General features: G+C 42.0%; 2 protein-coding genes across 3 annotated transcripts in view; one reads left to right on the top strand and one right to left on the bottom strand.

Annotated features, from left to right (window-relative positions):
• Positions 1-1,118: 1,118 nt before the first annotated feature.
• PPWD1 (peptidylprolyl isomerase domain and WD repeat containing 1) lies at positions 1,119-27,393 on the bottom strand. The gene is made up of 11 exons (XM_061619228.1): positions 27,144-27,393; positions 26,180-26,282; positions 24,693-24,793; positions 23,837-23,957; positions 20,402-20,849; positions 18,952-19,142; positions 16,289-16,478; positions 8,145-8,326; positions 7,294-7,375; positions 3,148-3,330; positions 1,119-1,447 (listed from the first exon to the last, which is right to left on the bottom strand). The coding sequence occupies exons 1-11, from the start codon at positions 27,307-27,309 to the stop codon at positions 1,304-1,306; spliced, it is 1,911 nt and encodes a 636-aa protein (XP_061475212.1). The 5' UTR covers positions 27,310-27,393; the 3' UTR covers positions 1,119-1,303.
• The window catches only part of CENPK (centromere protein K), a 34,496-nt gene continuing 34,128 nt past the window's right edge, over positions 27,176-27,543 (top strand). For both annotated transcript variants that reach the window (XM_061619249.1, XM_061619242.1), the window contains exon 1: positions 27,176-27,519. Coding sequence is in view for 1 of the 2 variants with exons in the window: in XM_061619242.1 (XP_061475226.1) it covers positions 27,517-27,519 (3 nt within the window). In the remaining variant the exon portion in view is untranslated. The remainder of the gene's footprint in view (positions 27,520-27,543) is intronic.

The raw sequence follows: 27,543 nt of genomic DNA, 5'->3' as shown, positions 1-27,543 counted from the left end.
TATTTGAAACCAACCCTGGAGATAGGATCGGAACCACTGTAAAACAGTGCCTTTGATACCCATCTCACCAAGTCAACTCAGGATATTGTAATCAATCAAAAAGCTGCTGAGAGATCAAGTAAGAACAAGAGTCGTACTTCCTGTCCTCCTGGTAAAGGTCATCCATCAGGGCTTCTCAGGCCAATTCAGTCCCATAGCCAGGCCTGAACCCAGGTTGGAAAGGATCAAGGTAATCTGTTTAATCCAAGTGTACTTGCAATTCCTGCACCCCAATCCCTTCTATCACATTCCCTAAAAAGGGGTATTTGCAACTGGGCACTAGTTGTCACAAACCAATGGGTCCAGAGTAGGCTTTTTCAGGAGCGGTCAGATCATTGCCTCTTTCAGGGCATCTGGGACCACTCCCTCCTGCAAAGGCACATTGATCACCCTGGATCCACTCGGCAAGCTTTAATAAGCCAAAAAGGGCAACGACACATTGCACAACTTTCTCCCGGCATGATCTAGTACAATCCTAGACCAGAATACCAAAAAAATTAAAAATCCTAAAACAATTTGTTTTTTGTAGGGTGTTTTACACCAAGCATCAGTAAACATGTTGTTTAAACAAACTTGAAATGCATTAGGTAATAGTGTGCATCTGTTCTATCTACCAATTTTTCATTTAAGATGCCATTGAAGTCACCTACCAGGATGACCACTTGATGAGAAGATGCTTCAGTATTTAACATTTCAAAGCAGCTTTTGTTCCTGATTAGAGACATATATACAAAACTATATCAGTGAAGTGGCAAGTGTCTCCTAGTCTAGCTCCCGCTTTACCTTTCTTTGAAAGAGCCTGTCTCCCAGGGGATGAGATATCTGGACCACTGGATGGTTACAAGTAGGGAAAAAGAATATGGCCGGTGATGCTAATAGCTACCTGTTTTGTTTTGACAAAACAGCATTCTATATTGTGCAATTGCCAATACTGACTTCAAGACCTTAGGAGCAATACTCCTGTTTTTGAGGCTCTATGAATTGGAAGACGTGTATATATTCTAATGTTGGGTTAGAAATACTTGCAGAGCTGAAATGTTTTTTCAGACTAGAAATCAATGCAATATATAAACACAAACTTTTTTCTAACATGGTTGACTTTTATTTTTTTATATATAAATCTTTTTTTAAAAAAATATACAGTTGAGAGCACCTCAGACACAAGTTTCAGAACAGGTATCAGCCTTTCCACAGCAGAAATATTAAGATGCTATATGCATTGTGCTCAAGTCCCTCTACCATGAGGTTTCTTTAAAAACCCATTTCATTTCACTGTGATATTAATAATGCTGACATCTTCATAGGGTTTGTCAGTTTTTGGATTGACTTTCACATTTGAAATTCTCTGAACGACTTCCATTCCTTTAGATACTCTTCCAAACACACTGTGCTTGTTGTCCAGCCATGGCTGTACAAGGTCATTAACACAAAGGAAAAGAGAAAATTATTTAATCACAAGCTGCAGCACTGACAACTGTGTCATGTAAACTATCATTGATGTAATCTTTACAAAAAATTAAACATTACACTGATGCTTGTTTGCTTGCAGCAAGCTGACTTTTGTACTCTCTCCAATCCATAAGGCTACGTGTGCATGAAAGCAGGCTTCTTCAAGCACATTCCAAGTTGGTTAGTGAACCATGCACACAAAACTGGTAGAGTCTGAGTTTTTGTGCATCATGAAGCCCAAGCCGCACACATTAGGTTTCAGAAAAGTTGATCATTAGGTGGGAAAGGAGAACTAAATCCTGCTTCTTTCTCATAAATAGATAATTTAAGCTATCTGAAGATGTGTATCCCCCTTTTCAGTCTAGTGGTTCATAAGGCAGCATATAACAGACTACAATAAAATCAGTTATCTCTTGATGGAGGCGGCCAAGAGAGGACCTGGATAGGAGTTGTGATGATAAAACCTCTCACCATGTTTCTGGTGTTCCTGCCACAGCTGATGTGATGAGCCAAGAGGAACAAGCCTCCATCTAGGAATTTTTCTGCCCAGAAACACTGGATGTACGTCATAAGGGGATGGGGCCTACCCAGCAGTGGAGATAGGGTGTTGGACTTGGCTCAGGAAGCCATGCTTTCAAATCTCAACTTGGCCATGAAGTTGATGGTTCACGACCTTGGGCCAATCACCATCTTTCAGATGTAGGCTACCTGATGTGGTAGCAGGAAGACTAAATCCATAGATATGCTATCTCGAGTGTCTTAGGGAAAGGGTGTGATATATATGTTTTAAAAAAGAACTTGGATTAGAGCTGCATCATACAGCACTACTCCTCCACTGGACTTTTCAGTCCGTGTCTGTGAAGGAAAGTGCTTGCCAAAGCAAGCTATGGGGAATAGCTTGCATCTGATTTTGCACTGGTTTCAGAGGTGTGCTGACACGCTTTACTTCTTGCAGTTTTTGCATACCCTCTGAAGCTCAGTGCAAGTGCAAGGGATATGCCTCCTCACTGTTCTGACAAGCCTGAGAGAAGGGTAGAGACTCATTCCTTTAGTTGAGGCAAGCTTTGGAGGCAACCCAAGGCAGCCAAACTCACTGCTTCTGAGTGTTTCAAAGCTCATTTCCACATCAGAGGAGACATTGCCCCACTACTAAGTTGAAAAATGGGCAGAGCATATAGCAACACAAATTTTAACTGCCTATCAAGGGCAGCAACGTATGGGTTTCTCGACAAGCATTCAGTCAGGGTGCCCCTATTTGCAATTTAAACGGTAGAATCCAGAAACATGTGTACCTCCTCTTCTGTTGTTTGGGGAAGTATAGAAGCGTAACAAAAATGCTTTTACACAGCTAATGTAATATGGTGGCCTTCTTATGCTCCTTCCACTATACCCAACCAGTAGACTAGGGATGGAAAGCCTGAGGCTTTTCAGTTGTTATTGGACTACAACTCCTGTTACATGGCTTGCATGGCAAATGATCTGGGATGATGGCAGTTCTAGTTCAACAATATCTGGAGGGCCACAGGCATCCCCATCCTGACTGTTGACGCAATTGAATTCCTTTTCAGTTCCAGTTCTAACCACCAACAGCCTCAAAACCCTTTCTACTAACAGAGAGGTAATCCATGACTACTGACAAACACCTGACATTTTACTTACAGTTGGTACTACTGTTATGAAAAACTGTGAGCCATTGGTATTTGGTCCTGCATTAGCCATACTGAGTGTGTAGGGCCTGTCATGTCGTAAAGTTGAGTGGAACTCATCCTCAAATTCTCCTCCCCAGATACTTTCACCTCCCATTCCAGTGCCAGTAGGATCTCCAGTTTGAATCATGAAGCCCTGTATTGGAAATAAACACTCACAACTTAAGGACATAAGAGCAGTCCCACTGGATCTGAACTAGTCCAACAAGATGCTCACCATAGTAGCCAAACAAATGCTTCCAGGAAGCCTACAAGCAGTGTTTGAAGACAATAGTCCTCTCTTGCTCTTGTTCCCCTGAACTGATATTCAGAAACATACAGAAACATAGCCTTTGAACTAGAAAGTACCATGTTGCCATCATGACTAGCAGCCGTATACACAGCCTTATCCTCTATAATTGTGCAATCCCCTTTTAAAGCCATTTAACCTAGAGCCACATCCAGATCTTGTTGTAGCAAATTTCATAAATTAATTATGCAGTATGTGAAGTACTTTCTTGTGTCCCACTTGAATCAACCATGAATACATTTCACTAAATGATGCCAAATTCTGGTATTACCAAAGAGGGAGAAAAACCTCTAGCACTGTATCTATTACGACATGTGAGAAGGATCTCGGAATTGTCGTTGATCACAAGCTGAATATGAGCCAACAGTGAGATGTGGCTGCAAAAAAGGCAAATGCTGTATTAGGCTGCATTAACAGAAGTATAGTTTCCAAATCACGTGAAGTACTAGTTCCCCTCTATTCAGCACTGGTTAGGCCTCATTTTGAATACTGCGTCCAGTTCTGGTCTCCACACTTCAAGAAGGATGCAGACAAACTGGAACGGGTTCAGAGAAGCGCAACAAAGATGATCAGGGGACCAGAAACAAAGCCCTGTGAGGAGAGAATGAAAGAACTGGGCATGTTTAGCCTGGAGAAGAGAAGACTGAGGGGAGATATGATAGCAGTCTCCAAGTACATGAAAGGCTGCCACACAGACGAAGGCCGGGATCTCTTCTTGATCATCCCAGAGTGCAGGATATGGAATAATGGGCTCAAGTTGCAGAAAGCCAGATTTCGACTGGACATCAGGAAAAACTTCCCAACTGTTAGAGCCATACAACAATGGAACCAATTACCTAGAGAGGTAGTGGGCTCTCCGACACTAGAGGCATTTAAGAGGCAGCTGGACAGCCATCTCTTGGGAATGCTTTGATTTGGATTCCTGCATTGAGCAGGGGGTGGGACTCGATGGCCTTGTAGGCCCCTTCCAACTCTACTATTCTATGATTGCATGATCTTGCATAATTTTATACACATCTATACCGTCTCCCTTAATTATCTTTTCAAACTAAAGCATCCCAAATGTCATAGCCTTTCTCACAGAAAAGATGGTCCAACAATATCCATTTAGTTGTCCTTTTCCAGCTCTATGATAACGTTTTTGAGATAGGGCAACCTGAATAGTACAGAGTATTCGAAGCATGGCCACTTAATAACTATAATATTATTAAAATTATTCTTTAACATTTAGCTGAATTAGCAGTTTATAACCAGAGGGAAAGCTTAAGTAGTATACAAATGCTCTCATTTTGCTCTGATCCTTGGCATTTTGCTAGTACGTTTATTTGGCGTTCTATTACTGTTCCTTTAATCCCATCAGCATTTCCTCAATGGCTTCCAAATTGGCAACTAAAGTTCAAGAGGAATGCATGCAAATCCTTAAACCCATTGTACTTCCTAAATCACTTTGGCAAGCGCTTTGGATTAGGCAATGGCACTTACATTGTGGTCTGTGACAGAAATAGTACGAAAGTTTACAAAATCAAGCTTGTTTTAGGTTTCCATTATATGCTAAAGAAGCAAACAACTTTTCAGTGTAAATTTTAAAACTAAAAAGCAGCCTGCCTCTTTATTAGAGCAAGATATATGCAGCTGAAACGTTTTTTAAAAAATGAAAATCTTGAACATGATTATCTCCGTTTGGTCCCATCTATCAGTGTAGAAGGTAGCTGGACAAGGGATCTTTCAGACGTTCTCTCATAGGATGTGGTAGTTCACAAACTAACAAACAAACAAACAAACTAGAACTGTGGTCCCAAATATGAACCACAGCACTAATTATCAGAATGTATCAAGAAAATTGCCTTCAGATCTGTCATGTGGCAAGTTCAATGTTCACTGAAAATGAGTTAAAAGGTTTTATATCAGTAGCAAGAATATTTACAATGTTTTAGTGCAGTGTGTGCCATTGAGGGCTTTTTCATGACAAAGACTTTGTAACAATAAAACTACAAGCCAAAAGTGGAGGACTGACAGGGTCCCTATCAAATATGGGGTCCCGCAGGGATCAGTTTTGTCCCCCCTGCTTTTTAATATCTACATGAAGCCGTTGGGAGAGGTCATCAGGAGTTTTGGAGTGCGTTGTCATCAGTATGCTGATGACACGCAGCTCTACTTCTCCTTTTCATCTTCTTCAGGTGAGGCTGTCGATTTGCTGAACCGTTGCCTGGCCGCGACAATGGACTGATGAGAGTTAACAAACTGAAGCTCAATCCAGACAAGACCGAGATGCTGTTGGTGGACGGGTTCTCTGATCGGATGGTGGATATATACCCTGTCCTGGATGGGGTTACACTCCCCCTAAAGGACCGGGTTCGTAGTCTGGGAGTCTTTTTAGACTCTTCCCTCTCACTTGAGGCTCAAGTAGCCTCGGTGGTTAGGAATGCGTTTTACCAACTTCGGTTGGTAGCCCAGCTACGTCCCTATTTGAGTAAAGAGGACCTTACATCAGTGGTACATGCTCTGGTAACCTCACGTTTAGATTACTGTAATGCGCTTTACGTAGGGCTACCTTTGAAGACAGTTCGGAAGCTACAACTAGTGCAAAATGCGGCGGCCAGATTGCTGACAAGGACCAAGCGGTCCGAGCATATAACACCTGTTCTGGCCAGCTTGCACTGGTTGCCAATATGTTTCCAGGCTAGATTCAAAGTGTTGGTATTAACCTATAAAGCCTTATACGGTGCAGGACCACGATACCTTGCGGAACGCCTCTTCCGATATGAACCGGCCCATGCACTACGTTCTGCTACGAAGGCCCTCCTCCGGGTTCCAACTCACAGGGAGGCCCGGAGGGTGATGACAAGATCTAGGGCCTTCTCAGTGGTGGCCCCCGAACTATGGAACAGTCTCCCCGAGGAAGTACGCCTGGCGCCGACTCTGCTCTCCTTCCGGCGCCAAGTCAAAACCTTCCTATTCTCTGAAGCATTTTAAGTTACACTGATTTACTTTTTAAAATGTTTATTGTATTGGATTGATGATTGTATTTTAGTATTATTTTGTTATTCATTGTATTTTTATGCTATTTTATGTTCACCGCCCAGAGAGCTATTGCTAGTCGGGCGGTATATAAATTTAATAAATAAATAAATAAATAAATAAAAGGTTGAGAATACTGCTAGCGGAAGGAGATGAGTTTGCCTTGGTCAGTATACAGGGCTTCCTCACTCCCAGAGCTCGGTGAAATAAGGTATACCACATACTGGAAGGCAGAGGAGAACAGAGAGACCCTCCTGTTGAAATTATCACAAATTGCCATGTCTAAATCATAAGATGCTGTTCCAAGATCTTGAGTTGTGTGATGGGAGAGAGTCTTAGCTTCAGAGAGTCCCTATTTTCTAGACTAGCTGCAGTGCTGGTGACTGGCACTTGGAAGCTAAATTTTATGCTGTCTTTGAAGAAACACAAGATGTCTAACTCACAGTACATGCATGCACACTAATTCACTCACTCCACCACCACCAGATGGGTTGTGAAGGAGAAAGCAATGAATCTGTAGCAGTATCTTTGTTGGTGGCACTATTACATCCCATTGACTGATATGCTATGGCTACAGTTAGGAAATTCTACACAGAATCCTTCAAAATGCAAAATTCATGGATAGGTCTTAATAATAAAATATCCCAAGTAACGTGCACATTCAGAAACAGGAAAAGTCAAATATTGTATATTGCAGCCCCATATATCTAAAGATCTCAACAAGGCAATGTCAGTGGTCTGAAAAGAGGAAAACATTGTTACAAACACTAAAGAGGATTAGTCACCAGTTACCTTGATGATGCGGTGAAAGGTGTGGCCATTGTAGTAACCATTCCTGCTATGTACGCAGAAGTTTTCCACTGTTTTGGGGCACCTGGAATTGGAAGTATTAGATGTCAGTGTAACACTTCATGCATTGTAATAGGTTAATGTCTTGAATTAGCCTGTTTTTGTAGATGCTATAGTGAAATTAAGCACTTATTTATTTTATTTATTTATTATTTGATTTATATCCCGCCCTTCCTCCCAGCAGAAGCCCAGGGCGGCAAACAAGAGCGCTAAAAACACATCAAAACATCATAAAAAGACCTTAAAATACATTAAAACAAAACAACCTTAAAAACATCTTTTTAAAAAGCTTTAAAAACATCTTTTTTTTAAAAAAAGTTAAACTTAATTACAATTGTATCTATCCATAAAGAACTATGATCACTTGGCTGATCACTCAGCAGGAAGACAGCTCTTAGTTCATTATCACACTCTTTGGATCCATTTGCATACTACAAATTAACATTGCCTTCTTGTTTCACAGTGCAGGAGGCAGCAGCAGCAGATGCAAGTCCCTGAGAAGTCTGGTTTAGATCACCTCACACTAGAAAAGTTTATGTACAAAGGAGTGTGCGTTCCAGCTGAAAAAAGATGTAATGATATCTTTTATGTACATCTTTTTAATAAAGAATGCTACAGCAGAGCAAAAGTGGTGGTACTATAGAGATGAGGGAATGGAACAAAAGCAAACAAAGGGAATAGGTGCAGATCTATCAGCTACATCAGTGCTTGGTCCAGCAGTAGCTCTAGATAGTTCAGTGGTCACAGAAAATATTTTAACAAAACATAAAATGGAGAAGTACTTATATACATACTCAACAGGGAAGAGCTTGACATGAATATCTCCCATGCTTGTGTGGATAATGGCACTATCAGAAACTCGTTTGGGTCCTTCAGCTTGAGTGGCTGCCATGACCTCTTCTTTAGATGGCTTCTCATTAAATACATCTCTGTCAGAATCTGCACTCTTGGTGTCTTCTGGTTCACGTTTGGTAAACTGAAGGACAAGACAATAGCATCCTTGTTTCCCTCTCTTTATGTTAGATTGACACAATTGGAAGGTATGCTGTATCATACACTGTAGTCCCAAAGATATGCTGTTCCTAAAGCATACCTAGTGACACGTGCCTATCTACAAACTCTCAAGACAGCTTATTCTGTTGCTGAACTGAAAGAATTCCTGCCTCCATGTATTTTGCCAACTGCTTCTGGTCTTATGCCAAGTGGAAAGGAGTGCCCTTTGACATCTTTTAAAAAATATTTGAAGACTGTCAACATATCTGTCCCTACAAAAAAAGGTTTTTTTGTGGGCTAAACTTATCTAGTATCTTTAGCCTTGTCTTACAGCCCTTGTATCATCTTTGCAGGTTTCTACTGCATTTTTAATTATAGTGCTAACAACTAAACACAGTATTCTAGCAGGACTTTAACCAACATGGACTTGTCTCATTCTTTTCCCTACACTTAGAAAGGATGGTCCCTGGTGGCAGCTCTTAAATTGATTATAACCATCTACAGAAGAGATCTTGGGGTCATAACAGAACGCTTCCTGCAAATGTCAGCACAGTGTGGTGTGGGAGCAAAAGACAAAAATGAAATGTTAGGAATTATTAGGAAGAGCATTAAAAAAAGAGGAACTATCATGAAGTCATGTACAAGTCTGTGGTGCAACCACATTAAAAATTATGCTTGCCTTATCACACAAAGGATATAAGGTACAAAATCAGCCAAATAGTGACTAGGAATAGAAATGAAGCGTCTTCCTTGTTAAGAAAGGGCGTAAGATGTTAAAATACTTTAGCTTGGGGAAAAAAGATGAAGGGGAAAGTGATCAAGTAGAAACTGAAAAAACAGCATAAATAACTAAAAGATGAGATCCAGCAATGGGATGGCCATTGACCTAAGAAAGCCTCTCACTTGCCTACAGGACACAGCTCTGTGAAGCTTTTGCAATGATATAAATATCAAGTGGAGTTCTCATAACGAAATACTCACCAGGACACTTCCCTAATTTGTTTTATGGAAGTACCATCACGGAAGTAAAATTGCACGCGTATACAAAAAATCATGTTAGAACTGGGACAAAGCTGTAAGATATGGTTAACAGTTTGAAATCAAAGCTATAGAAAAGGAATAGAGAAATTCTCTATGGGGAAAAAGCTAACTCTTCCTTATGATAAAATAAATTGTAGCTAATTTGACCCACAAGGCTATTTTCCCCAAACCACATGACATCAGGTGTTGGACAGACAAAGGCAGAGCTGCAAGGAACATTTGGGAGCCTTAAAAGTGCACTCCTGAATGTTCCATGGCAACCAGGGCTTGCTGACAGTCTCGTCAGCGAGCTCTGCTGAGATCAGCTGCACTAGGAGAGTTCCCGACTGGAAACTGTGGTGCAACCAATCCCTGCCAAAAATGCAGCCTGCAAGCCTCACTTTTTGGCACAGACCTTCTTTTGCAGCCAGGCTTGAGTTCAAAGGAAGAAAGGAAAGAATGGACCATTGGTCTCACCTGAAGGGTGATTTTCCTATGAGTACGGACATCACAGCGGGTATTAGCTCCACCTATCGTGCGAAGGCAAGAATGTCTTTGAAGTCAAGACTAGGGGCGTCAGGCCCCTCCCACTCTCCAGTTCATTCGCAGCGAGTCTAAGGAGAAATATCTAAAAATACAAGAACAAGGCCAACAGGCCTGGCAGCAGGAAAATAACACAATAGTACCATGCATAGTAACATGACTCCAACATAGCGGTATAACAGAACTAGAAGTCTTGACTTCACTCTTAAATTTAAATATAATAGCGTAACAGTAATATATAACACATTAGAAAATATATAGTCATCCTCCAACTGGGAGGGTCGTGACGTCCGTCCTCATAGGAAAATCACCCTTCAGGTGAGACCAATGGTCCATTTTCCCTATGAGTCCGGCCATCACAGCGGGATGTACCAGAGCAGCCCATACAGGGTGGGACCACATGCTAGTCCTGATTAAGAACCTGTTGCAACACTCATCTGCCAAAAGAAGCGTCAGCAGAGGCATAGCGATCAATTTTATAATGCCTTATAAACGAGTGTGGGGTAGACCAGACTGCAGCCCTACAAATATCGGCAACAGGAGCATTAGTGGCAAAAGCAGCCGAAGTGGCAGCTGACCTGGTAGAATGAGCCGTTATACTAGCTGGAACTGACAACTTCAGAGACTCATATGCTAAAGTAATACATGCCCTTAACCAACGGGATAAGGTAGAATTGGATACTTTATGTCCCATAGACCTTGGATGAAAGGATACAAACAGAGACTCCGTTCGTCAAATCTCTTGGGTCCTAGACAGGTAGGTCTTGAGAGCCTCCGGACATCTAGCGAATGCCAAGCCTTCTCGAGAGGATGGGTAGGATTCGGGCAAAAGGAAGGCAAAACAACGTCCTGGTTGCAATGAAAAACCGAATCAACCTTGGGACGGAAGGAAGGATCAGTCTTCAGCACAACAGAGTCCTTATGGAAGACGCAGAGGTGTCGAGCAGAAGACAATGCGCCCAACTCCGAAACACGTCTGGCAGATGTGATTGCGATCAGGAACAAAACCTTGAAGGACAGTATACGGAGGGGCACAGTCCTGATGGGTTCAAACGGAGGGCGTTGCAAGGCCTGCAGAACTTTCGGCAAACTCCATGAGGGAAACCGATGGACAACAGCCGGAGAGCATAGGGCGACTCCCCTCAAAAAACGTTTGATGAACGGATGTGAGGAAATAGAAGCTCCAGTAGAGGACACTGAGAGAATGGACGACAGAGTGGACGCATGTCGGCGTAGAGTGTTGGGTCTAAGTCCCATCATAAAGCCGCTATGGAGATATTGCAGCACCTGTTGCATGGTGGCCTGGGAGGGATCGTGGTGGTGGAACTGGCACCACTTGGAGGAAGCCACCCAAGTATGTTGATAAATACGAGTGGTAGATGGTCTTCTCGAGGCCAAAATAATATCAATCACAGCGTCAGACAGGCCAGCTAACCTCAAATGTCCCCGTTCAAACGCCACGCTGTTAGATTGAGCAAAGTAGGGTCCTGGTGCCATACTGGACCCTGGGATAGGAGGTCTGGCCTGACTGGAAGTGTCCAAGGCTCCATCATTGGCATTGCCAGAAGATCTGAGAACCACGGTCAGCGTGGCCAAAATGGTGCTATCAGAACCAGCTGTGCCCTCTCGGTTCGCGCCTTCCTTAAGGTTTTGGCTAACAATGGTATTGGAGGAAAGACGTACAAGAGACCGTCTGGCCACGGTATTGTCAGAGCATCTATTGCTTCCGCTGTTGAATCCAGGTATCAGGCAAAGTACCTGGGAAGTTGGCAATTGCGACTGGAAGCAAACAGGTCGATTGAGTATTCGCCGAACCGACTCTGAAGATGATGGAAAATGGCTGGGTGAAATTTCCATTCCCCCAGAAAAACCTGTTGTCTGCTGAGCCAGTCTGCTGTCACATTCCAAATCCCTCTGAGATGTTCTCCTTTCAGGGATTGTAGATGATGTTCTGCCCAGACAAAGATGAGGGAGGCTAGGTCCTGCAGAGGACGAGACCTGGTGCCCCCCTGTCTGTTCAAATGTGATTTTACACAGGTGTTGTCCGTTCGAATGAGGACATGGTCCAAAGGGAACAGAGACTGAAAATGAAGTAGAGCTAAATGTACAGCCTTTAGCTCCAGCCAGTTGATGTTTTGAGTCTGCTCTGTGGTGGACCAAACCCCCTGAACGTACTGGGAGTTACAGTGGGCTCCCCAGCCGATGAGACTGGCATCTGTGGTTACAACAGTTCTGTGTGGTTGTCTGAACGGCGTGCCCTTGGAGAGGTGTTGGGATCTCATCCACCAGCGGAATGATAGGCGCAGCGCAGGGGTCAAGTGAACTTTGCGATGGTTGGAGCTGGCAATGTCCTGTTGAAAGGGCAGTAGAATCCATTGAAGATGCCGAGTGTGGGCTCGAGCCCATGGCACAATATGGATTGTAGAAATGAACATTCCGAGCGCCCTGGCTAGAAGCATGACGTCTGCTGATGTTTGGTGCATGAGGGACCTTGCGATGCTTGTGATGGCAGTGATGCGATCTGGAGCCAGGAATACCATTGCCTGCAGGGTGTCCAACATTGCCCCTAGATGTAGTAGGTGTTGAGTTGGTTGGAGATGGCTTTTGTCGAAGTTGACAAGCCAGCCGTAGGTCTCTGCCCTGGAAGCGTCGGTTCCAGGAGCCCCTGAATGAATTGGGGTCATAGGATCTGAAGTTGCGGCCTCGTCCTCCTGGCCGCATTCCTCGAAAGGGCTGGTTAGTACGGAAGGAAGGAGATCGCCTGAAAGGCCTGTTGTCGATGTTCTGGACAGTGGCCAGAACCGGTTTGTCTTTGGGATTAACCAGCACTGCCTTTAGAGCTTCCTCGCTGAAGAGTAACGATCCGGGGTAAGGAGCCCTGGACAGATTCATTCTGGCCGCCCTGGACAGATTCATTCTGGCCGCTGAATCAGCTTGCCAGTGGCGAAGCCAGAGGGTTCGTCGAGCGACTATCTGAGCCGTCATGGCTCGTGCCCCCAATTGAGTGGTATCCAAGGTGGCATCAGCCACAAAAGATGCTGTCTTACGCAACTTTACCAGTGACCTTCTGAGGGCGACAGGATCAGGGCTAGTGTCCTCTAGAAGATCATCTAGCCACATCATAGCTGCTCTGGAGAAAATGGAGGCTGAAGCGGAGGCACGCATGGAGAGGGCAGTGGCCTCGTGATTTTTGCGGAGGGCGAAGTCTATTCGTCGCTCAGTAGTGTCCTTTAGTTGGGATTCCCCTTCCCTGGGCAAGAGAGAACGTGAAACGAGGTGAGCGATTGGTTCATCTATGCCAGGGACGTCTAACTTGGTGGCAAAGTCCGGAGCTAGGGCGTAAAACCTGTCAGCCAGGTTCTTGAAGCGGCGAGAATGGAATGGGTGAGCCCATTCTTCAGAGGCCAATTTGGCAATCGGGTCCGGCACCGGAAGGTAATGTTCAGTAGGTGCAAGGGATTTGAGAACCTTGGCCCCTTTGATGGCTGGGGTGGAGGAAGTTGAAGGCGCAGTGTGGAGACCAAGGGTATTAACTACCCTGCGTGCCAGGGGCTGATAGTCTGAAGCATTAAACAAGCGATACGATGTATCCTCCTCATGATCTGAATATTCGCTCCAGTCATCTCCTTCAACGTGGTCAGTGAAGGATGACTCCTCCGCATACGAGGCTTTGTCAAAAACTCTGCCTCTGGCTACATCAAAGGGGTTAGGTGAACAGGAAGGATGAGCTTCATGACACGCACGTTGGTCCATGTTGAGTTGGGGTATGGCAGGAACTTGTGGTGGTGACTGCATTTGGGTGAAAAATGCCAGCATGGCTTGAAGTTGGAAGAGGAAATCAGGGGACGGCAGCAGCCCAGTTGTGGTAGATGTTTGTGCCTGAGTGGCTATTGGAGCAGATGTTTGGGACGGTAAAACGGAGGGAGGCTGGTTAGGCGAAGGCTGAGTGTGGAAGCCAGCAAAATCTTCCTCGTCAGAGGAAGCAGCAGGGGAATGAAGTATATCGCTTATGTGTGCCTGAGTTGCTGTGGTAGTGGTGGGGGTTGGCACAGAGGCATAGCGTGGCCGCTTTGGTTTGCTATGGCTTGAAAGATGTTTTGTCTTAGCCATTGCTTTAACATGCTTAGGCTTAGGCGCCTTAGAGTGTTGCGGCTGGGCTGTTTGTGACATGCCTGGCTGATCTGGTTTGCTATGGCTTGAAAGATGTTTTGTCTTAGCCATTGCTTTAACATGCTTAGGCTTAGTCGCCTTAGAGTGTTGCGGCTGGGCTGTTTGTGACATGCCTGGCTGATCTGGCATCATATTGGCTGCTTGCAACATGCCTGGCTGTTCTGCTATCTTATATTAACTTGGGTGCAGTACACGGCCACAGAGGGGGCAGGATGTAAAGACCCGAACTGGCACAGTGTACGACCACAGAGGGGGTAGGATACACTGGCAGATGGCTAAGTGCACGGCCACAGAGGGGGCAGGATGCACTGTGGTATCAGCGTTAAAACAATATAGGCTGTGTAATATAGGCTGTATATTAGGCTTGGTACACGGCCACAGAGGGGGCAGGATGTACAAAATATAGTTCAGATTAGTGCTGTAGGCTGGATTTCAGGCGTGGTACACGGCCACAGAGGGGGCAGGATGTACTGAATATAATTCAGATTTATTACAAGTCAGGCACAGATATTAAAGCTCCAGCCTTGATAATACTGAATATAATACAGATTTAGTACAAGTCAGCCACTAATATTAAAGCTCCAGCCTTGATGATACTGAATATACTTCAAATTTAGTACAAGTCAGCCACTGATATTAAAGCTCCAGCCTTGATAATACTGAATATAATTCAGATTTAGTACAAGTCAGCTCCAGCCTTGATAATACTGAATATAGTTCAGATTTAGTACAAGTCAGCCACTGATATTAAAGCTCCAGCCTTGATAATACTGAATATAATTCAGATTTAGTACAAGGCAGCCACTGATATTAAAGCTCCAGCCTTGATGATACTGAATATAATTCAAATTTAGTACAAGTCAGCCACTGATATTAAAGCTCCAGCCTTGATAATACTGAATATAATTCAAATTTATTACAAGTCAGCCACTGATATTAAAGCTCCAGCCTTGATGGTACTGAATATAATTCAAATTTAATACAAATCAGCCACTGTAAATTTGTGTGTAAGGAAGCCCTGTAAGTCTGTCTACAACACACATACAACACACATACAGATAACTTGCAGGGAAGGTATCCGTTGGTTAATAAAGGGTTAACAAAAAAGGCGGGAAATTTGAATTCAACAAAAATGGCGCCCGGAAAAAAGAGCGGGAAAAAATGATCCGAAAATGGCGGAGGGGGAAGAAGCAATGGCGGCCGACTGGTAACGAACTGGGGGAAGGGCTGCCCAGCACAGTCTCGCAGGAGGAGGCGCGGGGTCTAGTCGCACTTGCGGCTCTAAAAAACCCCAAAAGGAGACTGCTGAGAGATGCCTGTGTCAGGAAAGGCAGCAGGAGGGAAGCCGCTGTCGCCGCCGAGTAAAGGACTCTCCGCGGCGAAAATTAAAGTCACGGAGAGAGAGGGAGAAAGAGAGGGCAGGAAGCCGCAGCCACAAGCTCCCACCTGGGAGAGAACCACAGCCGCGGTCTCTCCAAAAGCTCCTCAGAGCGCTGCTTGAGACAGCCCAGCAGAGGGGAAAAAAAGAGCCGCGAGCTCCCGATGGATGCAACAGAGCCAGGGGGAAAGCTCAAAAGCGGACAAAAACGAAGAGAACCGCAGTCTCTGAGGGGACCCTCAAACAAGCCTCAAACAAGTAAGGGAAATAAGCTTAAATAAAAAGCGGACAGAAACGAAGAGAACCGCAGCCACGGTCTCTGAGGGAACCCTCAAACAAGCCTCAAACAAGTAAGGAGATAAGCTGAAATAAAGGCTCAAAAAATAAAAGACTTAAAATTGGCCAAGAAACGTAGAGAACCGCAGCCGCGGTCTCTGAGGGAACCCTCAAACTTAAATGGAAAGTTAAACACAAACAGGGAAAGGAAGGACTTCAAACAAATACGCAAAACTTAGCTAAAAGCTACTTGCTATGCTTAAGATCCAATCTTGTTCGTACGAAGGCAAGAATGAACTGGAGAGTGGGAGGGGCCTGACGCCCCTAGTCTTGACTTCAAAGACATTCTTGCCTTCGCACGATAGGTGGAGCTAATACCCGCTGTGATGGCCGGACTCATAGGGAAAATTGGGAGCACACTTCAGGTGCTCTCTCAATTCTTTCCTTTGAGGTTGGTGCCATCAGATGATTGATAGGTCATCCACCTATCAAAGAGGTCCCCTAGAGGTTGGATAGCTGCCCGCAGAAAACTATTTCCCACCCTGGTTTTAAACCTACCATATAAAATCTGTTCTTTTTGAAGGCAGTGCAGATTATTGTTGGATCTGCTTGGATATTCTGGAGAACAGGATTTTCAGATGCTTTCATCTCTGCTGTAACAGCAGCACGGTGTTTCTTTGCTACACCCTGGAACAGAGCTAGCTGCATAACCCTGATGTTTTCCTGTTTGCCTAGGATTCTAACACATCTGCACACAGGAAATAAAAATTTACAATCACCATTATTAAATTTCAAAGTCAGTATGTAATCTGCTACTCTTGAATTAATATGATCGCAGAGCATCCTACCTCCATTCTAATTATTTACACTATCATATATTTGCAAATTTGCTCATCAGGATGATGCACAATCTGATGATGCACAATGTCTGACTGTGTATTCTGAAAGCTTTGTCACTTATATGATGAATATCAATGAACTTTAAGATTAGATTAATTCAGAGCTAGCTACAGAAGTCAATATTTAACAGCTTTTCCCCAGCACATCATAAAGATGTCAACTATCTTCTTATTGACTTCCCATAGGCATCTGGTTGGCTTCTGTATGGGCAGAATACATATTAGATGAACCGATCCAATCCAGCAGGGCTATTATTTTCTTAATTAACATATTTGAAAGTCTGTTAACATCAATGGAATAATGAAAAAGTAATGGTTTAACATAACAGAAAGCAGTTCTAAAGAACCAGTTCTCATCTTACAGGCCCGAGATGTATGATCTGGAATCCTTTTACCATGTGGAAAACTGCAAGTTATGTGGGTAGTCTCCTTCCAACACCCACCAGGAAAGTGACACTGGACATGGAATCTCTATATGGTTGGGCTGATCCGCATGGCAAGCACCTTACAAGTGTTAACAGAGACTGTAGGGAGGTGCTACCAACACATTACTATTTTAAGTTGCTTTCCACACGGATGCCCACAGTCTTAGTCTGAAAGAGGAGACCATCTTTTTTTCCCCATTCTTACTCTTATCACCTGGATAGTGGTCTGGAGTCTTTAAATATATTGTACTGCACAACCAAACCCCTCAGAAGCAGTTAGAAAAACCAACTACGGTAAGAGCTTCACCATCACAGAACACATGAACAAGGCACCCTATGTATCAGAGGTGACTAACCGGTGGCCCTCCAGATGTTGGATCACATCTCCCATCATCCCTAACCAGTGGCCATACAGGCTAAGGTGAGTTGGAGTTCAACAACATCTGGGGGCCGCTGGTTGTTTAATTATATATCAATAGCAAACTCATTATCTGAGCAATGAGTAGCCAAATGGCACCAGCTACCAGCAGGACTGGTGAGGACTGAACAATAGAACACTAAGGGTTGCATTCAAAGCAGAGCTTGGAAAAGTTACTTTTTTGAACTACAGCTCCCATCAGCCCAATCCAGTGGCCATGCTGGCTGAGGCTGATGGGAGTTGTAGTTCAAAAAAAGTAACTTTTCCAAGCTCTGATTCAAAGTAGTATTAAGTTGAACGTTCTGCTAGCGCAAGGACTTCTCTTTGTGCAATGGAATATTCTCCTCTTCTCCTTCCCCTGCGCCCCACCAAATCTGATCTGAGGTTTCCCCCAACCCTCCAGAGCAGATTTGGGTATGGTGACAGGGGTGCGGGGAGGGAAGCCACATTGCACTAAAGCTAATCCTTGTGCTAGCACAAATATTTAGTTGAATACTATCCTAAGGGTCAGGGGTGGGGAAGAAAGACAACAGAATACAGTAATCTGCAAAAGGGTTTGGCATTTTGTTGCAGGTCCTAATAATTACATTCAAAATCTAAAGAGAGCCAACATTCAAGTAGACACACAAGCACTGCCTCTTTTCTAACTTCTGAAACAATTTATTTTTCCTTACAAATGAAACTGGGGGTAAATCTTTACTATATCTTGACTGAGATTTAGTACAACTGCAATAGATAAAACAGAGCTGAGGTGAATCCAGCCTGCAGCTGCCCATTGGCTATCCCAGATCTAACAGTTTAACTGCTGACTTAGTGCTAGGTTACACAGGAAGCTACTTTATACCAAGTTAGATCACTGGTTCAGCTTGTTCAGTATTGTCTATAATGATTGGCAACAGCTCTCCAAGCTTTCAGGCAGCAGCCTTTCCCACTCCTATTTGGATATGCCAGGAATCAAACTTGGGATCTTCTGTAAGCAAAGCAAATGCTCTACCACTGAGCTACAACACTGAAGTCAAAACCTCTATTGTAAAGTGCAGAGCAAGGTTAGCAGTCTGGCTGCAGTCTCAAATCAACTCCATGATTTATCTGTTGGCCACTACAAACTGGGTTTGTCCAAGTTAGTATTTCCTAAAATATCAGCAGGAAATCAAATCTATGTTCCTTTCACGAGGAAAGAGCTATTCATTTACATACATAGTTGTGTTCAAACTACAAGCACATCAGAGCTTATTATAAAAAACAATTATTCCCAACAGCTAATAAAAATGGGTAAACATTACACCAGCAGATTAGCTGACAGTAACCATATCAGCTAACACAAATGGAAGTAGTAATGCCAGCTCCAGTCTATTTAACTGTATCGTGTACAAATTTGAAGCAATTAAAGAGCACATGAATTGTGTGCTTCTCTCTTGAAAATCCTTAGATAAAATAAAATAGTTACAGCTAAAGTAAAACAATAAGCGCAAGACCTACCGGTTTGTTTCCACATTTATGACCTTAATTCCCAACATTGTCCCATACAGCACAAAGTGTCCAGTTTCATCAAAAATGATGTTGATTAACCTTACAGCATCAACTTTTTCCAATTCCCGCTCCACAGCCATACGCCGCCCAAATTCCATGTCTGGTAGCTGTTGTCTCATTTGCTGCAGCTCAGTAAACATCTACAGAAATAAAAGACCTACCTATAATATGTGTGTAACTTAACTTGGATTGACTATGTTTAAATTTTGCATATTTACATTCATTTTTTCTGTAAACCACATTAAAGTATATAATGAATAGCAGGTTATATATTCCATAAGTATAGTCCATCAACATAACACCTAAATTCTAAATCCTTTTTGTGGCAGGAATTTACATTGGTTGCAGTTCAGTGCAGTTTTATCTAAATGACTTTAGGATTACCAATAAAGGCAACTCCACAACTACTCATGAGTAAAAAATGATCTTCAATGAGGTTTCTATATGTGCAGGAGGAATTGAGTATGCGCCCATAAGCTATGTTTGCATATAACTCTAAGTCATGGTTTGATTTAACCATTATTTGTTCAAACCACGTCTCACAGATGAATGAATAAGCTACAACTTATCTCTCCAAAGCTTAGTTTGTTTTCCAACTCTCTTACCTCTGTAGCTTGGCAAGTGTTTGTGGCGGGATAGTCAAACAAGCCATGATTAAACAAGGTTGTTTGGTTCAAACATAACACCAAGCTAGTGTTTAAACAAGGCATGGTTTATAAACCAACAATAAACCATGGCTTCACATCATGGCTTGTTGCCAGAAAAAAAACCATGGTTAGTCTGCTGAGCCACACTTTGGCTAAACAAAACATGATTTAGTATTATGTGCTAACCAGCTAGTTTATCCATACTAAAATATTTTGTGAAATATGATTGTTACATATGTTCTTACACAATTAAAATACATACTTCAACATGTATGGCGAACTGTTGGCAGCCCATACATAGGACGTGGCATCTGACAATGTTATACTAATTGGACAGCTAAATAATTTGGGTTGAAGCAAATTAAAAGTAATAAATTTAATTATAACATACAACAAAAGTTATTAATAGTAAAAGTTACTAATAGTAATCCAGTTAACACTTATAGCAATAGCAGAGTCTTCCAACAATACATTTTCCCCTCCTTGACTGTTAAATTCTGGGTAACCATTTTTATCAGAATCTTTATTGTAGCCTAGTGGCACACACTCTTTTTGAGAAGTATAATTAAAACAAGAATGAATTGACTGGCATACTAATAATATCAAACAGATATTGCAACATAAAGCTGAAAATGTTCCTCTTATAGAAGATTTGTATATATGTATGTATGGAAAGTATCTCATCTGCGAAAGAATGAAAAAGTATTAGCTGTACTGGCAAGTAACTGAATATTGAAGAAAATTCAACTTACACTCAAAGATTCATCAAAGACCCTCATAAGTTTCCCAGTCAAGAATCTGAAAATTCGGACTTTTCTGTCTGAACCAATAGTAGCCATTTTTTGGCCTTCAGGGGAGAAACATATACTGGTTAGGTATGCTTTACACTTAGCAAATTCATATAAATCAGTGTCTGTTTTATATTCCCAATTCACATTTTTGGGAAATTTGTATTCATGGGGTGGCCCAGTCCAGTATTCAATCATTCCAGACTTGTCAGAAGATACTATGACTTTATAGACAGAGTTCAGTCGTATCTGAGTAAGAGGGCATGTATGGAGCTTATAAAAAATGTGAAGCGGTTGATTATTTCCTCGACCATCATATATGAATATTTTCCCACTACTCTTCTCAGAGGCTGCAACTGAAGATATAGCATCTCCAGGGCAGTATATCCATTCACACTGTCCTGGGTGGTAGCTAGAATAAAGCAGAATAATTAGATTTGGATGATATTCAGATGAAATACTTAAATTCAATATTCAAAATAAATAGAAAAGCTAAGAATAAGCCAAATATACAGAGAGTTTCCTCCAAAATACTTTGAACTATTTCTCTGAACTTAAGTAAGGTCTTTAAGCAGCACATATTTTCTACAGGATGATGATTTCATTAATAAAGAATATTATAGTAATTCCTATTTAGTAGAGCAATTCTATTCTTTTTTTCAGTTCATGAAGCTGTTCTGTTAAGCCTACATGAAGCTATGCAGTCCAGCATGAACTGTTCTTTAAGGGATATATTTTTTTTTGGCAGTTTAGGATTGTGCTAACCATTCTTACAACCCATTCCTATGCATTTTTACTCAGAAGTAAATCCCACTGTGCTCATTGAAGTTTTCTGCCAAGTCACATTGGGCATTCCTATGCACACTCACTTGATGGTAATTCTCAGTGAATTACTGCACAGGATTGGGCCGAAATGCTAAAATCCTAAATGAACATAGCCTGCAATTCAATACACACTTATGTGGGAGTAAGTCCCATTGAACCCAATGGAGCTTACTTCTGAGCAGAGTTGATAAAAATCAATGACTTAAAAAAATTATAATTAAAAAAAATGGATTTTTAATTTTTTAAAATTTAAATCAAATTTCAAAAATTTCTTAAAACAATTAGTAAAAAAAGCCAAGGTCAAATATATCATCATGAATACTAATTATACAACTTCTAATTATATTCTATGAATATGTTAACAGCCGTTTATGGAGATGGGAGATAACCTGATCAGTCTTATTCTGCAGGTGGTGTACATGAAGTGCATTCTCCCTCTCTGTCTCTCTGTGCAAAGCAGAGGTCAACAAATAGAGGATTTGGGGAGATGGAGTAGATCTGAACAAGACAGAGTCCACTGAAGTGGTAATCCAGCTTTTAACAGCAGTAGCCTCTTCTGAAGGTGTACAGAGATTTTTTTCTTCCTTTGGACTCATTCATTTTAAATTGAGAAATACGTTGGGAACTGAAAAAGCAGGAAAGTTTCTCATGTTGACTTGGTTGAAATTGCCTAAATTTTATTTTTTAAAAGAACTTTACATTTATCTAAAAACTGAAATAATTAACTATTCAAAAATCCATGAGCATGTTTTGTTAATGTTGTTGTTTGCAGAAGAAGAAAACTAACCAGAAGAATAAACCAGAAGAATAAACTCTCCTATGAATACAATTTAAAAGCCTGTTTGGTGTTGGGATTCTGGCACATCATGAGAAAAATATCATGATTAATTGAACAGCTGGAGCTTGTTCATCTCCTGAATGACTTCACACATGCATTCTGCTTTAGTACTAAAATGACCGAATTATCACCCCAGTTTTTGATGAAAATTAATCTGAAAACAATTCAGAAAAATTGCTTCGTGTGTACCTATCTTCCAATGAAACCTACATCTCTAAATATGTATTAAGATTATACTAAATAATAATGTACTTCTAGTAAAAATGATTGAATAGAATATTCATCACTTGTGATTTTAACCATAAAAACTGAGTCCTTTAGAGAAGCAATATAAATCATGATTAAATTATGAATTTAAATCAAATCAACCCCGCTTCTGAGTAAACATGCGTTGGATTGCAGCCTTAGTAACCAAATCCCATTGAATTCAGTGATAGTTTTGAGTAGGCATGTTTAGGATCACACAATTAAGCACACAAATATACATATTGTATTCTTAGCCTCAAGAAACTTGGCAGCAATAATCAGCCTGGTGTAAGCCTTAAATCTATGCCAACGATTCCTCTTTCAAATGACATCTGTTAGGATTCAAATGGCCCCAAGGAGCTACCTGTGCATGTCCCCACACTATATATTCATGGCACTAAATGCAAACTCCCAATATAGAGCAGCTTATAGAGATTATAAACCTCAAATGAAGGCACTATCTGGTGCATTTCCCCCCAGCATGCTATAACGTTTGAATCAGTCCTAACTGGAGAGAACAGTATTGTTACTAGGGTGCATTGGAAATCTAAACTCAGAGACTTTCAATTGCATTTTACATGCATCTAAAAAGACAGTTCACGCTGACAGATATGGATTCAGCAATACAAGCCCTCCATATATGTATACTGTGTATCACCTTTCATAGCCATGCACCACTAGAAATTAAAACTGCAACTGAAGTCAGTTGGTTGCTTTGCTTTTCAACTGGTATGTTGGTACACAAGAGTGGACTGCCCCCTGATGTAGCTAACGCCAATGGCATCACCAGTATTTTTTTGTTTGTTTAAAGTTTCCTTTAAAAAAAAAAGAAAAAAAGAAAAACCAGAACGACAGAATATAAACTTTTCCCCTTACACATACTGTACCAAGGACCTTCGCCCATACATATGTATGTACTGTGACACAGGCTTCGGCAATCATATAGTATGTTCTTAGTTCACTAATTTCCCTAGCCACTTTAATTGGCATGGGCACCTCTACACATGCACCCCTTTTTTCATGCAATACTCCCTGGATGCGCTTTGGAGCACTTCTAAGGCTATAGAAGCAGAGTAATGTTCATTTTGCTTGATATCTTATTTAAAGTAATCTGAATTCAACAAATAATTGCAACTTTAAAGTGAGTACTAGTTTGTTTTTACACTTTTCTGATCAATTTGCCTCTCCCATTTCATAATTATATGCAATATAATACAACCTTGTCTTTGCTGTACTTTCTTGAAATGCATACATACAACTCTTTCCTTCTCCTGAAAGTATGCCAGCAATTAGACATGCTGCAGTTCTTTGTGCACTATGAAATGACTAGATAAATAAACCCATAACTTATAATAATATACCATCTTTAATTTCATCTATTTCAATATAAGAGTCAATTAGGAAAGGTTAACTAATTGATCATATTACCTCTTACTTAGCAAAATTATCCTAAAGTATTAGGAAATCCACCAAAAAGCAAAGTGACATACCCAAGTTTCAGCATGTTGATCATATCAAAGTTCACCACATCAAAAACCTTCATTGCTTTATCATCCCCAACAGAGCAGAATAAGGCCCCTTCTGAACTAGCAGCAATGCTCTCAATAACACCTATTGTGAGCAAAACAAAGGAAACAGTCTACTTCTAAATTCTATTTGAAGAAATTATTGAACAAATCATATCTGCTACATTAGCATATAAATGCTTCAGATGGGGTTGTGTCACAAACTAAAGCTGCAAGTAAAGAGATGCAATCTCCACATACATCTGAGCGTAAGTCCCTTTTGACTCAGTGGGACTTACTTCTGAATAGACAAGCACAAGATTGCCCTCTAAGGTTGGGATCCAAAGATCACAACACATAAGGACAGAGGGCTTCTGCAGTCTTGAGGTCTGATCGCTGCTGTCTGTATGGCATCAAATGTGGTCATGAAAAGCCAGTTTTCAGGAGTGCTTTTGACGTGATTCCAGGGGTTAGAGTTCATCTGGCCACCCTACTGGTGCATCTCACAGAAGCTCATCACACAAGGCAAGTAACATTATTTAAACATTATTATCCTAAAAAGGATCAAATTTTGTTGGAACCCAACAACGATATGGATTTTTAAAATGTGTTATGAAGCACATTTAATGGAAAAGTTAAAGGTTTACAGCGTCATAGATATTAAGTGCAATAAAATTTTACAAACCGTAACAGGCAAATATCTAAACACTTCCTTGCATACCACACAATTTTGCTTTATGATGTTCATATTTAATACCATAAGTGCTTTGAAGGCACAGAGAAAATGATGAAGGCAGAATATATTCTATTAAAAAAAACCACACCAAACACAGTGACTTACCTAAATGGCTACGAAAATGTTTAACAAATTCAATCCCTTCTTCTACTTTCTTCCAGAATTTGACATGTCCATCATGACTGGCTGTTATTACAAAATCAGTCCTGCAGGTGCAAGAGTGTAAGTTTTATATTACAAAAGAATCACAGACTTAGATCTGGAGATGCTGTTCTGCCAAATAGTTCTGTGTTTTACTAGTTTAACAGAGTTGAAAGATGAACATGATGAAGGAGCTTGCTGGGATGTGGGGAGCTGGTCAAATTCCTGAGGAAGGGTCTCGGACAGGGATGAGGAACCCGTGGCCCTCCAGATGTTGTTGGACTCTCAATTCCCATCAGCCCCACCAGGATGGCAATGGTCAGGATGGTGGAAGCTGTCATCCAACAACATCTGGGGGACCACAGATTCCCCATCCCTTGTGCAAGAGAACAAGAGCAGCAAGAAAACTGCAGACACAGCAGCCATCACCAGGGTAATAGAGAGCTCAACTTATTCTTTGAATAAAAGCCCGCTTCCGAGATCTAGCTTCCTCCCAGAGTCTCATAGGAACACAAGAAAAGAGTAAATGGTGATTTATCACATGTTGTGTTTTCTTGGGTCCATTTAAGGACAAAAGGACAGAAGCTGAACACCAATAAAAACCTGTTTATGTAATTCTGGATCAGCCTTAATGTAAGCTTTTTCCCATTCGGCCTGGGAGTGTCTTATAGACTCTTCTACTTCTTAGTAGCAAGCTTGTGACTAGAAGTAGACAGAATTATTCCTTGTAACGTAACTTAACTTATACTGTGTGACATAAAGCCAAGCCATCTTGGTATCATGTGTCCAGGGATACCAGTCATAGATAAAATCCTAATTTAGTACTCCCTGACAGCTCTCCCCACTTCTCTAGCAACCTTCTAATTACCCAAACAGGAGTCCAGAGATTCTGGTTACTCTTGGAAGCCAAATGAAACATGCAATCTCCAGGACTATACGTATCCCCATAGAGAGGGAGAGATGTAAGACATGCTGAACCTCAGAGGTGCTCATCCATTTCACACTGAGCTTCACAAGGCCACCTGGAGAGTCTCCAAAGTTTATCACAGCATGGATTGTCTCGAGTCCTCCTAGTGAGTTTAAAACTGAGCATGGCTGGGGTCGTTCTCCCAGTTGTGCTGCATTTCAGGGGTGCTCCAAGCAACCTCAGTGCAACAAAGATAAGAAACAGCCATCCTCCTAATGCAGATGTGTGGAACCTCTGGCTGTCCAGATGTTGTTGAATTGTAACTCCCATCATCCCTGGCCATTGGCCATGCTTGCTGGGGCTGATCGGTTCAAGCAATGTCTGGACGGCCAATGGTTCCCCACACCTGTCCTAAAGCTTGGAGCTGAGATACAACCTGACAGCCACTGTGCACTTATGAAGCACTCTAGAAATCAGAAGTACTTCCTGGAACAGACACCCACTCCTCTACTACAATTCTTTAAAAAGGAAAAAGAAGACTTACTTAGTACATACTACATGTGTGATGACATCTCTGTGCATATAACTGCGCTCATACATTGAAGCACTGGGAAGATTATCCAGGTAGACATGTTCAAACTCAAGAACTATGAATAAATTAAAAAAAATCCTAAAAATTACATTCCATTTCAACATTTTATTTAGATTACCTTGATTTAAGAGAGACCAAACCAAGCAAATTTCTTTTTCAGGCCTTCCACCTCAGTGAAAACTTGGTGTAAAATGATGATGAAAACTAAAGCCACGTACATACACAGCATATATCTCTATAACCATGCAAAACAGAAACTGTGAATGTTAAAATTTAGATTTTAAGATTTATAGAATAAGGATTTTAAAATCTCAAAAATGTTCAGCAATACATAAAAAATGTTCAGCAATACCTAAAAATGCATATACCAATATTCAAACCACTACAGTACATAAAATGGAAATTTGTCCAGTATACAAGAACTCAATTTATATATAACCTAACTCAAACTACATTTACTGCGAAGCCCCACTGATTTCAATGGGACTTACTCCCAGGCAAGCATACACAACCATCATGTACATAACTGCTTCACACTTATGAGATGTCATGCGATGTAGAGCATATCAACTTAGCAGCATCATGAGCACAAAGGAGTCCTGACACATACAGCTGCAGCTCTGAACAGTTGTTTAGAGATCACGACCACCTAGGTGCCACAGCAAGCACTGTGCCGCACACTGGTCAGCAGGATGTTTAGGTCTATAACGCAAGTTGAACTCGCCACCAAGGAACATGATCAGCCTACATGTCTGCAGTCCGACAGACCATTACTTAGCCATAAACCTCACTGAACACAGAAAGGCTCCGAAGGAAACATGCACAGGACCACACAGTGTTAAAAAATCACCCTATCCAGGGCTGACAGGCTCCGAAAATTCTCCCTACTTCTCGTCCTTTCAGGCTCCTCCCTTACCTTTTCGCTTTTTCACTTGCACGGCCTCCCCAGGTAAAGGGCCCACCCAGCGGTCTCCGTCGTCTTCCTTTCCCGCTTCCTCCTCAGACCCTTCCTCTTCTTTTGCCGCCGCTTCTGCTGCTTCTTCGCGGCGCCGTCTCTTGTGCTCCGATTCCGTGGACGCCATATTGCCTCTTCTTCATATCCCGGCGACGAACAGACTCTCGCCATACCCGGGAAAGGGGCGGTGCAAGTAGTAACGCAAAGAAGCGTCCCTCCCTATGACCTTCGCCAACAGCCAATGAGAGCCCAGCCCGCCTAGGTTTGGAAACTAGGGCGAAGTGGACGGGTTCGATGCTCCCCGCGAGGCGGAGGGGATTCCGGAGAGATCACTATGGTAATTTCGGGGGTGGGTGGTGAT

Source organism: Rhineura floridana, chromosome 1, assembly GCF_030035675.1.
Source record: "Rhineura floridana isolate rRhiFlo1 chromosome 1, rRhiFlo1.hap2, whole genome shotgun sequence".
In the NCBI taxonomy this organism is placed as follows: Eukaryota; Metazoa; Chordata; class Lepidosauria; order Squamata; family Rhineuridae; genus Rhineura; species Rhineura floridana.
This window is presented reverse-complemented; position numbering and strand designations above follow the sequence as displayed.